The 12778-nt window shown below is 44.3% G+C and overlaps 1 protein-coding gene across 5 annotated transcripts in view; it reads left to right on the plus strand.

The window, feature by feature from the left end:
* Positions 1-12778, plus strand: part of STK32B (serine/threonine kinase 32B) — a 239854-nt gene that overhangs the window by 81642 nt on the left and 145434 nt on the right. For all 5 annotated transcript variants that reach the window (XM_084799207.1, XM_084799203.1, XM_084799204.1 and 2 more), the window contains one exon: positions 1170-1321. In XM_084799207.1, coding sequence (XP_084655333.1) covers positions 1170-1321 — 152 coding nt within the window. The remainder of the gene's footprint in view (positions 1-1169; positions 1322-12778) is intronic.

The following is a 12778-nucleotide window of genomic DNA, read 5'->3' on the forward strand; positions in this document are numbered from 1 at the left end:
TGAGGGAACAATTCACATTCAAAACACTACCCCTAGCCCCACACTGTCACAGTAATCTCATACTGCAAAAAAAAAAAAAAAAACCCAACCAACCAAAAACAAAAAACAAAACAAAACACCACCACTAACAACAACAACAACAACAACAAAACACACAATCCATTCTAATACTTCAAAAGTTCCTGTAGTTTTTAATCTGTCTCCACACTGTTCAAAAGTCCAGAGTCTCTTCTGTGACTCAACACAGTCTAACTGCAAACCTCTACAAAATAAAAACAAAAGCCAAGTCATATGCCTATAATATACAAAGCACAGAACAAGCATTCCCTTCAAGAAGAGAAGTGAAGGGTAGCAAGGAAATACAAGACCAAAACATGATGTAAAGTCATCATGGCAAACACCAAGCCCTGCAGCTCTGCACAAAGCACCTGACGCTTGTTCTGGTATCATGTGGGCTCCAGCAGGCTTGGGTTTCCCAGCCTCTTAGTTTGGTTGCCCGTGTCACAAAGAGTCTCTCTTCTAGGTTGACTCCACTCTGTTCCTCCAGGTTTCCTCAAGTATCCAAGGAATGAGGTCACTGAGGCATGGTCTGTAGCATGCACACATAGATATCAATGGTGTAATCCCAGAACAAGGGTCAAGGTGTGCATGCCCAGGTTTGTCTCATGGCTGTATTTTCTGGGCATGAGGGTTTTACTGCGAGTGCACAATGGGTCCTGGGGTTGCAGCTTCTGGAATCTGAGCATGTGTGCTTCAAAGCTACAGTCACTAGTACCATTGTTGGGCTGTGAGATTCTAAAGGGTAGGGCTGCTCCTTCTATCTTCTGAATAGATGATTCCATTTCCAGTGTTGAATCTACAGCCATTACTCACTGTCTACATTTAAGGGCCAAATCTGGTCTGATGCCTCCTTTGTAGATGCAGAGAGGCATAGCCTAGGTGCTTTGCTAGCAGGTGGTTGGGATGAACAAAAACCAAGCATGGAATGGAATGTCCTCTTCCTCCTCCTCCTCCTCTTCCTGTAGGTGGTTGGAATGAACGAAAACCAGCCATTGAATGGGATGGCCTCCTCTCCTCCTCCTCTTCCTCCTCCTCCTCCTCTTCCTCTTCCTCTTCCTCCTCTTCCTCTCCCCTTGTCCTGAATGTTGTTTCCTCTGGCTGTCTTGCAGGTATGCATCGTGCAGAAGCGAGACACGAAGAAGATGTATGCCATGAAGTACATGAACAAACAAAAATGTGTGGAGAGGGATGAGGTGCGGAACGTGTTCCGGGAGCTGCAGATCATGCAGGGATTAGAGCATCCCTTCCTAGTGAACCTGTGGTGAGTGGCTTGGCCCCCAAGGGTGCTGTCTTAGCACTTCCAGAAGGGAAAGGCTCAGGTGTCTGGGTTCACAGCCTCCCAAGCATTCTGTAGGGTATGTTCGCTAATGAACCTTCAAGTATTTGTTTTAATTCCGTCCTCTGATTGAGTGAGTGAGAATTGAAAACAGATTTTAATTTGGGGATGTATGTAGCAGGTTTCATGAGAATGCTAAATGGTATCCTGAATCCAGTATTTTAGAAAGTCCCAGCCATCGTGTTAGTAGCAAGAAGGACTTGGAGCCCATATTTTTACTCCATTTATCACAGCTGCTCTGACTGGAGGTGCTAAGTCCCATCATCTGAATCTGACACACCATTTACTATAATACATGTTTCTAAACCATGCTCTTAGAACTTTCTCTCCAATCCATCCCTAACCATTATTTCCACCTTTAATTGTGTCCTAGAAATGCCAACCTGCTGATGGTTCCCTGCCTCTGGGACTTTGTACACGGCATCTCATTTTGCTAAGTTAGCCAGGCACCCCCACTTGTGTATTCCAGGCACCCTCACGAATTTCTTCCTATTACTATATTATTCCCATCTTACAGATGGGGTCACTGAGTCATGATACTGGTAAGCGGACAGATGGGATTGAAGGCAGGCTGGCTGCCTTGTGGTCTCCACCTAACTCCTTGACAGGCTCTTCCTGGCTTTGCCAGTTGCACTTTCCATCTTCTCCTTGGCAGACTCCTTCCTTCTGGTTTCCCCATGCTGCTTTCCTTGCCCTTCTAGGAGTATGATTACTATGGAGGTGCTCGTTGGGTTTATAAGGGCGTCCTGCCTTGTATTAATTGCATGCCAGCTCTGGAGTTCATTTTGTAGAGGGTGAATTACTGCCGCCGTGAGAACGCTCACTCCCATCATTCTTCGCTACCGACAGGCTCTGTGATTGGCACCAGTGGAAGCCTGGCATTGATTAGTTTCCATGACAGCTTTGCCTCTGTGGAATGAATGATCTGTGCTCCTGAGCTGTGATAACCCAAGCCGAGCTGTCAAGTGCAATATTTTCACCTGTGTAAAGTGAAGCTGTCGTACTCTCCTGGGATTAAGACAACCCTGGTGAAGGGGAAAGAGAGTGGGGGGCAGTGCAGTGTCTGGGGGAGCCCTGGGTAAGGACAGGATGAGTGAAGGGGACAAAGTGGCTTAATATTATTCCTTCAAGCATGACTTCACTGGTCCTGGTGAGATTTTTTACAATTCTAATTGTGATGTCATTGGCTTTTATGCATCCAAGACCACTCTCATGACCATGGTAACTTCTGGCCAGGAGTATTGGCTGTGTATGTCCAGAAATTACCGAGGGACCCAACAATCCACCAAGGAGCAATACAAGAGTCATGTACACAAGCCAGGAGCCCCCAGATTCGCTGGCTATGTTGAGGTGCCATGACATAGCACCTTCATGAAGATTTCTCTGACTGCTTCCTGTGATTCCACGTGTTTTTCTGTAGCTAAATCTCAGAGTTAATATTGCCTCATGTATGTATTTGTTACGGTGGTTAAGTATGAGACAAAAGCAACCAAAGGGGAGCAGGATTGATTTTGGCTCACAATTTGAGGGCCTACAGTCTGTCCTGGCTGGGAGGGATTGAGGCTCTGAGGCAGCAGGCACCAGGAATCAGGAAGCAGGGAATTCAGTTGGACCCAGGTCCAGGCTATAGTCCATACAACCCACCCTTGCTTGCTCCAGCTGAGGACCAACTTCCAAAGACCTCACAACTTCCCCAAGAGCATCACCAACTGAGCACTTGTGTACAAGCATGTGTGGAGAGCACTTCACACTGAAATTACACCACCATGCTTTTCAGTCATTGAAGTAACAGTGATTTATTGTCACTTATGGTCAGTGAATTCTCAGTACCATCTTATGGGATGGACATTCCATCTCCAGCTTACAATTGGAGAGGCCGAGGTCAGGGGGCTATATCCTTCACACAAGATTACAAGCTCACCCAAGGCAGCACTGAGATGAGGAGCCAGAGCATGCAAGTAAATTCTTAAGAACCAGCTTCCCCAGGGGCAGGGAAAGAGGACAAACCCTGGTTCCCAGTGGTCTCCACTCTCTGAAAAGTAGATACACCCATTGTTGATTTCAGTCTAACAAGCTGGTGTCAGCTTGCAAAACTTCTGAAACTTTTGCAGCATCACTACAAGCTGGCTCCTTAGTATCCTGATGGGCTCAGATCTTTCACCATAGCTTGAGGTCTCTTGAGCTTCTTCAAGTGGGCCCAAGAGCTAAGTCTCTAAGATAGCAAGACGAGAGAGGAATGTGCTTCAACACAAAAGACAAAGGGTGGAAGCAGAAGTGGAGGCAGGGGGATGGTCTGTAGTCTTGATATCTTTTGAAAGGCATCAGTTTCCTCACCTCTAAAATGGGGGGAAAGCACCCCACCCCTCCTGTGTTCTATGAGGCTCAATACAATTGTGATCCAAAGGATGACAGACTTTTGGAAATTCTGAGGTGTCACACCATGTACATTTTACATTTTCGTTTGAGAAAGCCTGAAAGCATTGATAATGATCTATACATTTGCTGATAATTTATATGCATGAAATTGCTGGCAGGAGGCAGCAAATGTGCAGATAAAGTCCATGGATGTTCACTGATCAAGAGATTTTTTAATGTTAAGCTCATATTCCAATGAGCACCAAAAATTGCACTAGATTGTAATACATTTTAGTGGGAAGCCTTCACCTGCTTGAATCAGTGTAATTAAATAGGGACACAGTAGGGCCCCGGAGTTTCGAAGTCATGGAACAGCCCCACCATGCCCACATCCACACACCCTCCTCCCATAGATCTTTACCCCTGATGCTTCCTCTGCCTGGGGTGTATTTCTCAGGACGTCTATGAGACAATCGCTCTGCAAATTTCACATCTCAACCCTTGCCTGGCCTTTTAGTCTAGTGAAGTCCACATCATGATCAATATCCAGTCTACATGGCTGCTGAGCACTCTGGCTGCTAGAGGCTGACAAGTCCAAGAGCATGGTACCAGCATCTGCTGAGGAATGCATCATGGTGTGGTTGAGGATATCAGGTAGTGAGACAGGAAGCTACTGGCTCAGGTCTCCCTTCCTGCTCTTATATGCCCCTCCCTCATGACATCTTTGGCAGCCCTCGCCTAATCCATATTACCTCCTAAAGGCCCTAGCTCCCAACCCCACTAAGACAAATCTGGAGGCTGAGTCTCCAACCCATGACTTTGAGGGACCCATTCACAATGCAGTGGCATCTGATGGGATATGCCAAGACCCAGCCTTTAGATCTCCTTACTAACTAAGACAGTCCGTGAGGACATAGAAGAGATGCTACTGTGTGTTCTCTGGGGGAGATGGCCCATCAGGAAGGGCAGAGGGTAGAAATGACCCTCCAGATCTACCATGGACATTTAGCCTGGGGCTCTACATTTACACTTGATGATATACAGGTTGTCGATGTCACACCCTGTCCCCAAGAGACAGAGAGGATGAAGGAGGCATCATACAGAGGAACTGGTGTGTCTAGATGTGAGAACTTGGCCTTCCCACCCCATCCCCACTTGGCATGTACATGGCTGAGGTTGTTTAGAAACAATAGCAGGTCTGTGTGTCCTGCCAGGCACAGCAGTTACAGGAGATGGGTCACTCCTGCCTTTCTGTCATAATTATGCACTTTACTGTGAAGTTTGGTGGGAGGGAAAAATCAGATTCTGGAAATTTCCATCACAGCAAGAGTAATGAGACCCTGATGAACCATGTGCAGAACCAGGGTGGGTGTGGATCTGCATGTCAATCTCAAGGGACCTCTGTGCTTACAGGCATTCTCTATGTGATGTTACAAAGCACATGGGGTCTTGGGCTGTGTCCACCTAAAGTCCAGCTAGCAGCAGGCACAGGAAATGAATAGGTTGTGTAAGCAACCTACATGAGGAAGGCTCGTGTTCTCAGCATTGAACAGGAAGCAGAGAGTCTAATAAGGTGTAGATATAGCAGTTGCCTCAGGGACCTGTTTTAACGAGTATATTAAGTGTCTGTCATTAGCACATTTTTGTTGCTATGTGACCGTGTACTCTTGAACATCTGAAGACACACTGGATCCATGTGTGATGTCGAGCTGGCATCTCGAGTGTCACTTACCCTGTAACCCCCTCGAATGCATCCACGTACCTCTCTGAATCACTGCAGGCTCCAAATTAGTGGAGCTGGTTTTAAAGAAGACTTTATTCTGTCCTCTTTAAATTCAATTTTCTTTTCCCTTCTCTTTGCTTTTCCAAATTGCCTACGTTTTAAGACATCATTAAAGCAGGCATTTTTGCTCTGCACTTCACAACCAGGGCCTTCCCCAGAGCCTCCAAATGCATCTGCTTCCTAGGCTTGTCCAGGTCCCTACACTCAGTAGGCTTTCCGTCTATTCCCATCCACCCACGAGCTCCTACTTGTACCAGAAAACCCTGGCTCATCCAAGGATGCCAAAGAATTCAGTTCTTGGCGTAGAGCGAGAAAATCTATGGTTCCTAGGAAAATGGGAGCGGGGTACTGTTGAGAGTGTAGGGAGTATAGTGTGTGTGTGTGTGTGTGTGTGTGTGTGTGTGTGTGTGTGTGTGTATACAGCTGCCTTTCTCAGTCTGGATCTTAAATACCCTGCAAAGGTCTAGGACTCCAGAGGGGCTGAGGGACCTACAAGAAGTGGGACTTTGGGTTCCTGGGACACAGTCTTGAAAGTACTGCAGGACCCCAGCCCCTGCCCCATCCTATTTCTCTTCCTCCTTGTGAATGGGCGTTTGTCAGTGCCTGGGCTCCCCATGACCCTCCTGCCACAATGCAGTAGGACTGACTTATCATGCTCAGGAGTCACCAAAACAACCTCTTTCTCTTTCCACACCGAGCACCTTGGCCTTTGCTATAGTAATGGAAAGCTGATTGACTCAGTCTTCCTCTCTGCCATCTGGATGCAAGGAAGCTCTGAGCAAGGCACTTTAGGGAGGGTGCCTGCTGCTGTGTGAGTAGAGACCTGCAGATGCTGGGGCTCAGATTGGACCTTCAGTTCACCAGCCATGGGACTTTAGACAACATACTGAGTCTCATTTGCAGAATTTAAGAAATAGGAATGACGCCCAGTTCTCAGATTAAGATGCCAGTGCCCACTGGCTCCTGTCACCTGGCCAGCTGAAGTCCCTTCTTACTTCCTGAATGCTTATGAGTTTATGCTTCCTCCTCTTCCTTCCCAGGCTTCTTCTACTTGGAATTATGATTCTTTGCTCTGAAATTGCTCTATCTATTTTTAACATTAATTTGTTTGTAGGTGATGTTGAGAGCCACCCACAGTCATTTATGAATTTGCCAAGATAAGCTGGACACGATGGCTCTATTTTTAAAGTGGTTGCAAGTTTGAGCAGTTGTTTATGAGGCAGCCTTGGTGTCCAATTCCACCCACATGCCACTCCTCTCAAGGGCTCCAGTGATGAGCGGGTCCTTAGGGATCCCATGGCAGATGGGAGAGAAGTCTTTGTTAATATATTACAAAACACCCCACACCTCATTGAAATCACCTACCAATAGTAAATCTGGTGAACATGTGGCCCCAAAGCTGGAATGGACCTTTTTTCTCCAAGTCAGGTCCAATTGGAAAGATGTATGCGTTTGTATATAGCTGCGGGAGCAGACATCTGGGATAAACTCTCATCCAGAGAGCTCCACCCCCCACCCCCATCTTCCTGTGCCTCTGAACCCTGGGACAGATCTCAGACTGTGGTCCTGGGAACCTGTCTCCAGGTTGCATTGCTCTAAGCCCTGAGAGCAGGCACCAGCCAATAAAGACTCCTTAGATGACCCTGAGCTTGGAAACTACTGAGTCGTGCCCCTCCAGGTAAAGTTTGTGGAACGGCTGCAGGAAGAGGCCAGGCTGCTCTTTAGAACTCTCCCATGGAGGAAGAGATGGTGAGAAAGTTGTACCAAGGCTTGTTCTGTAGAAGCAGTGGCCTCATTCACAAGGACAGTTGCCAGTGGACAGCATCCCTAATGGTGGGAAGAAGCACAGGTGCCCTTGGCAAGATGATGGAGGAAGAAGGAAACAAATTCTACTTGGAGAAAAGCAGCTTTACCCTAGGTGCACTCACACCCATGTCCCCGCCTGAGTACACCTTCCCAGCTATATCTGCGCCCTTGCTTCTGCTGCTGCTACAGTCTGTAACTGCTCCTCACCTAGCCCACAGACCTGAGGCTATCCCCACTGACATGTTGGGTGGGCAGGATGTCCTTGAGGAAGACACAGGCCTGTCTTGCTTTAGGTAGGAAAATCCCACGTGAGATCCATGTGCAGTTCAACAATTAATAAGCACACTGTACCCCACTCTTAGTTGAGGGGTGGGTGAGCATAGAGACATAGTGTTCCTATTCAGGGTGCACTGGATAAGGCCAAGACAGCTTCCTTCTTCTGCTGCTCGAACTGATGGGCAAGAAGCGTGAACCACCCCCACCTGTGGGGTTTGTGGACATGGTGGTCGGCAAAGCACAGTCCCTGAACTTTAGTCTTCTGGTGTCTGTAATCTTCGGAAACCCCTGGAAACCTAAGGCGAGATGCAGCCGCTGATGTGTACCTTGGCAGTGACAGCTGGTGTGGTGCCAGTCACACAGCGACTATTGACAGAATTGGCAAGTTGATTAATGTCAGCTCAGCATGCACCCACAGGCAACAGAGTTTTGGCTGGGGAAGTGGATTAGTTGCTTTCTCCTGCTGGTGATAAAACACAATGGCCAACTGTAACTCATGGATGAGTTTATTTTAGTGTCTGGTTCCAGAGAGATGATGGAGAAGCATGGTGGTAAAGCATGCAGCAAGCAACAGCCATTGGCAGCAGGAGATGGAAGCCAAGAGCTCACAGTTACAACCGCAAGCATGAAACAGAGATGGAGGCATAAGGTTATTGTGTAATTCAAATGCTGGCTTCTATTACCTCCCCCCCCCCCATATCTGGTTGCGATCCTTGTTATAAGATAAGGATTGTGTAAAGACAGTTGTGGAAATGTTGTGTAAAGACTGTTCCCCAATTGTCACCCGGTATGCCAATAAAGCAGCTTACAGCCAATCACTGAGCAGGGGTGAGAAGAGGGATGGACTTCCTGCCAGCCAGGAAAGGAGGAGTTAGAAGAGGAAGTAGGGGATTGAGGCAAGGGAGAGGTCAAAGTGAGATCAGGAGAAGAGCTGGAGTAGAGAAAGTAACAAAGTGCAAGTAGCTCTGGGATGTATGCTGGGAGGAAGCCAGATAAATTTAGAGGAGTAAGAACACAGTGAATGCTACTCAGTTCTTGTGCTGTGAAGCTTGTTACAATAGAGTCTCAATTATTTGCGTGATAGCTGAGTTAAGAGAGACACTGAGAAACACACATGATCTTATAAAACTAACTTTAACACAGAGAAAGCAAATCAGAAGTGTCAGGGAGATTTTAATCTTAAAGCCCACTCCCAGTGATGTACTTCCTCCAGCAAAACTGCACCGTTTAAATCTTCCCAAACAGCGCCACAAACTGGACACCAAGTGCTCAAATACTGGAGCCTATGGGGGACATTTCTCATTCAAATCCCACAGTGTGGGAAAGCTTAGGGCTTCAGTAAATGAGAAAAAAACTTGAGGTAGAGTATTTGACAAGTAAGTCAACCTCTCTAAATTCATTTCGCTCATCTCAGAAGAAGAAGAGTAGGCTTTCTGGCTGCTATAATAATACATTGCACGCTGTTCAGGACACAGAAGCTCAAGAAAACACTACCTTTCCATCCCAGCATCTCCAAGTCCATCTCTTTAGATTGCTTTCTAGTGATATTTTTCAGCTCTGAGCAATTACATTATGGATTTTTGTATGTGTGCGTGTGGTGCACAGTAGGGAATTTACCATTTTTCATTGCAACCTAGAAGTTCTATGCTTTCACTTATGTTCCTAATACTTTTTAAAATTAATTACATTTGTTACCTGGTAATTCCACACATGTATATAATTCATTCTGATTATTCTTATTATTACAATCTTTTGTCTCATTCCTGCATCTGTCCAAGCCCCTCCCCTGCCCCGAGCTACCACTGCAGATTCTTTCCCTTACATCTTTTGTTTTGCTTTATGACTCACTGAGTTTAAGCAGTGCCATCTGTGTGACCGTGACCACGTGTTTGGAAGCTAGCTACTGGTGCCTGGTAGGCTGACCAGTGGAAATGCAGCTGAAGGTCATAACTGCTCCTCAGAGGAACTCAGCCCATGAGACCTTCTCAACATGATATAACCAATCGTGTACATGCCCAGGACAGGTAACTACCATTTCTGTGAATTCGTGACTGCAACAGAAGTGTTGTGCCTAGAAGATGTCATCTTGTAGCCCTTCCCCCTGTCTTTCAGCTCTTACAGTCTCTCTACCCTCTCTTCTATGACGTTCCCTAAATCTTAGAGAGGGTGGAAAGGTATAAATGTCTTGTTTAAAGCTGAGAACTTAACTGTCATTTATTCTTAGCACCTTGAGTATCCATGCATCTCTGTATTTACTGTCATTCACTGCAAAAAAAAGAGAGGCTTCTGTGAGTAAAACCCAGAATAGTATTTGCCACAGGGCATGAACATAGATATTTAGAAGGCAGTTTGATACTACGTCAATTTACCTAAAAAATAGTAATAAGTTCTTGCCTAAGGCATCTCACTCCCACAGCCATTATTTTCACTGTGTTCACAGTACCAGTTAGGAGCCCCTCCTGTGTAGTTATCCCTGTGACAGCCATGTCATTGTTGCTGACGTTAAGCTCATCTTCTCTGGTAGGTTGGTATTTCAGTTCATGGGGTTCACACCTGGATAATACTGTTAGTGCCTTTTCTCCTGCAGCAATCTACATAACATCTCCCAGCACCATAAAAGCTAGATAGCAAATAGGACACTTACAACTCAATCAAGCTTGAGTTCTTTGTATTTTGCAACCAATGTAGTATCTTAGGCAATACGGTATTATCGCATTGTTTTGATTGGTAACCAAGAGTGACAGGAACATGTGTTGTTTTAGGGACCTCTGATCATCAGATTAAACATTCTTAAAGAGGTATTTTATACCTCTTCTTCTTCTTCTTTTTTCTTAGTAACTGCTGGTCTCTAGAAGCAGAATTATCCAGCCAGAATCAATCTCTCTCTCTCTCTCTCTCTCTCTCTCTCTCTCTCTCTCTCTCTCTCTCTCTCTCTGTTTTTAGAGACAGAGTTTCTCTGTGTAGTCCTGGCTTTCCTGGACTCCCTTTGTAGACCAGGCTGGCCTCGAACTCACAGTGATCCACCTGCCTCTGCCTCCTGAGTGCTGGGATTAAAGGCTTGTGCCACCACCACCTGGTGAATATTTCTCTTTTAACTTGCTTCTAAATTATATTTTTACTTGGATTATCATATAGTCAGTTTCCATGTGGCATTTTCACATATTCTTCATTTTGGTTAACACCACCACACACACATCATCTCTTCATCATCTCCCTCCCCTCCCTCCCCTCCCTCCCCTCCCTCCCCTCCCTCCCCTCCCTCCCCTCCCTCCCCTCCCTCCTTAAATCTTTCTACTTCCAGTATTCCCCTTTCACTTTACCTATGTTCTACTATCCTTAAGGTATACCCACCATGCAATAGCCATTTCCAGCTTCCTGACTCCCATAGATACTCCAAGTTAACCCACAACAATAAAGATTAAAACCTGGACCCACATATCAGAGGGACTATATAGCATTTGTCTTTCTATACCTGACTTACCTTACCTTATTTTAAATCCATCCATTTATTTACAGTCATTTTTCTTTAAGACCACACAAAATCCTATTGTATATATGTACAATACTTTTTTATCCATTTATCAGTTAATGGACATTTCCATTGTATCTGTTCCATGTATCTGTTTATTGGAATCTAGAATTCTTTATGTATATGCACAGGAGTAATATAGTTGTGCCATATAGACATTCTGTTTCCAGCTTTTTGGGAATCTTCCAGACAGATTTGTAGTGTTGCTACACTAGTTTCTCTCTATCTGCTACTTTTTGGTCAGTTTGTTTTTGTTTTTATAAGACATTAAGGTTCATCATTAAGCTATTTATTTTAACTCTCTTTGTTTCATGTAGCCAATATTATAAGCTTTTCTTTCAGGTCTCTTTCTTATTGTGTTAAATAACTTTTGATATATTGTGTTTTCACTTGATTTAAGTCTAAAATTCTTTCTTTCTTTCTTCCTTCCTTCCTTCCTTCCTTCCTTCCTTCCTTTCCTTTCGTTTTTCAGTGATCTATTTGGTAACATGCTATGTAACCTTCATGGGGTTTTGTACTTTCTGTAATTTGTCTTGATGTTGATATCTTTTGGCATTCCATTATGGTTAGATAGAATACAGGAAATTGTTGTAATTTTCCTATGTTTGTTGAGACTTGCCTTGTATACTAATATGTGGTCTAATTTGAATAAAGTTCCATGGACTTCTTAGAAGAACATAAATTCTTCAGTGTTTGGATGGAATGTACCTGTTAGATACATTTGACTTCTGATATCACTTAACTCCAATGTTTCTCTGTTTAGTTTTTGTCTCGATCACTTGCCTATATGGAGCATTAACGTTACCCATTATTACCATCTTGTATTAATATGTGGCTTTACATCTAATAGTATTTTATAACTTTGATGCATTTGTGTTTGGTATGTATATGTTTAGAATTGTATTATCCTCTTGATGGGTTGTTTGTTTCATGAATATGAAGCAATCTTTTCTCTTCAGACTGGTTTTGATATGAAAACTATTGTGTCAGATATCAGAATAGCTATGCATGCTTGTTTTTTCAGTTCCATTCACTTGAAATACTTTTTCCATCATTTCACTCTAAGATGATGTCTGTCTTTGACAGTGAGAAGTGTTTCTTGGAGTCAGCAAAATCATTGATTCTTCTCTCTAATCCAGTCTGCTAATCTGTGTCTTTTTATTGGAAGAATTGAGAGCACTGATATTCAAAGTTAAAATAATTCTTTCATTGATATTAGTTTGTGGTATTTTCTTAGACCTTTTTGATTAGCTATCCTGATAGTGTATATTTTCCTCTGTGTCTTCTTTGGCATGTTTAGCCTTCTCTTCAGTCTGAAGTATTTTTTAGAGTATCCTATGTAGAACTGGCTTTGTGACCATAAATTCTTTTGTCATACTAACCTCACTGATAGAATATCCAGTATACTTGGCTATTTCCTTCTTAAGCTTGTGATAGTAGCAGAGATAGCAGTTGGATGTGGTAAAATATATTTTTGTATCATCATGCTCATCAAAGAGAAGCAAATAGTGAGTAAATAAACTGTGCACAACAATGATTACATCTCCTATGGACAATAGTGACTGGTGGCCTGTCTAGGGGATTTTACCATATGGAGAGTACAGATAATTGAGATGCTTCATCATGAGCTGTG

The sequence above is a fragment of the Acomys minous genome (assembly GCF_964271855.1).
Source record: "Acomys minous genome assembly, chromosome: 10".
NCBI lineage: Eukaryota > Metazoa > Chordata > Mammalia > Rodentia > Muridae > Acomys > Acomys minous.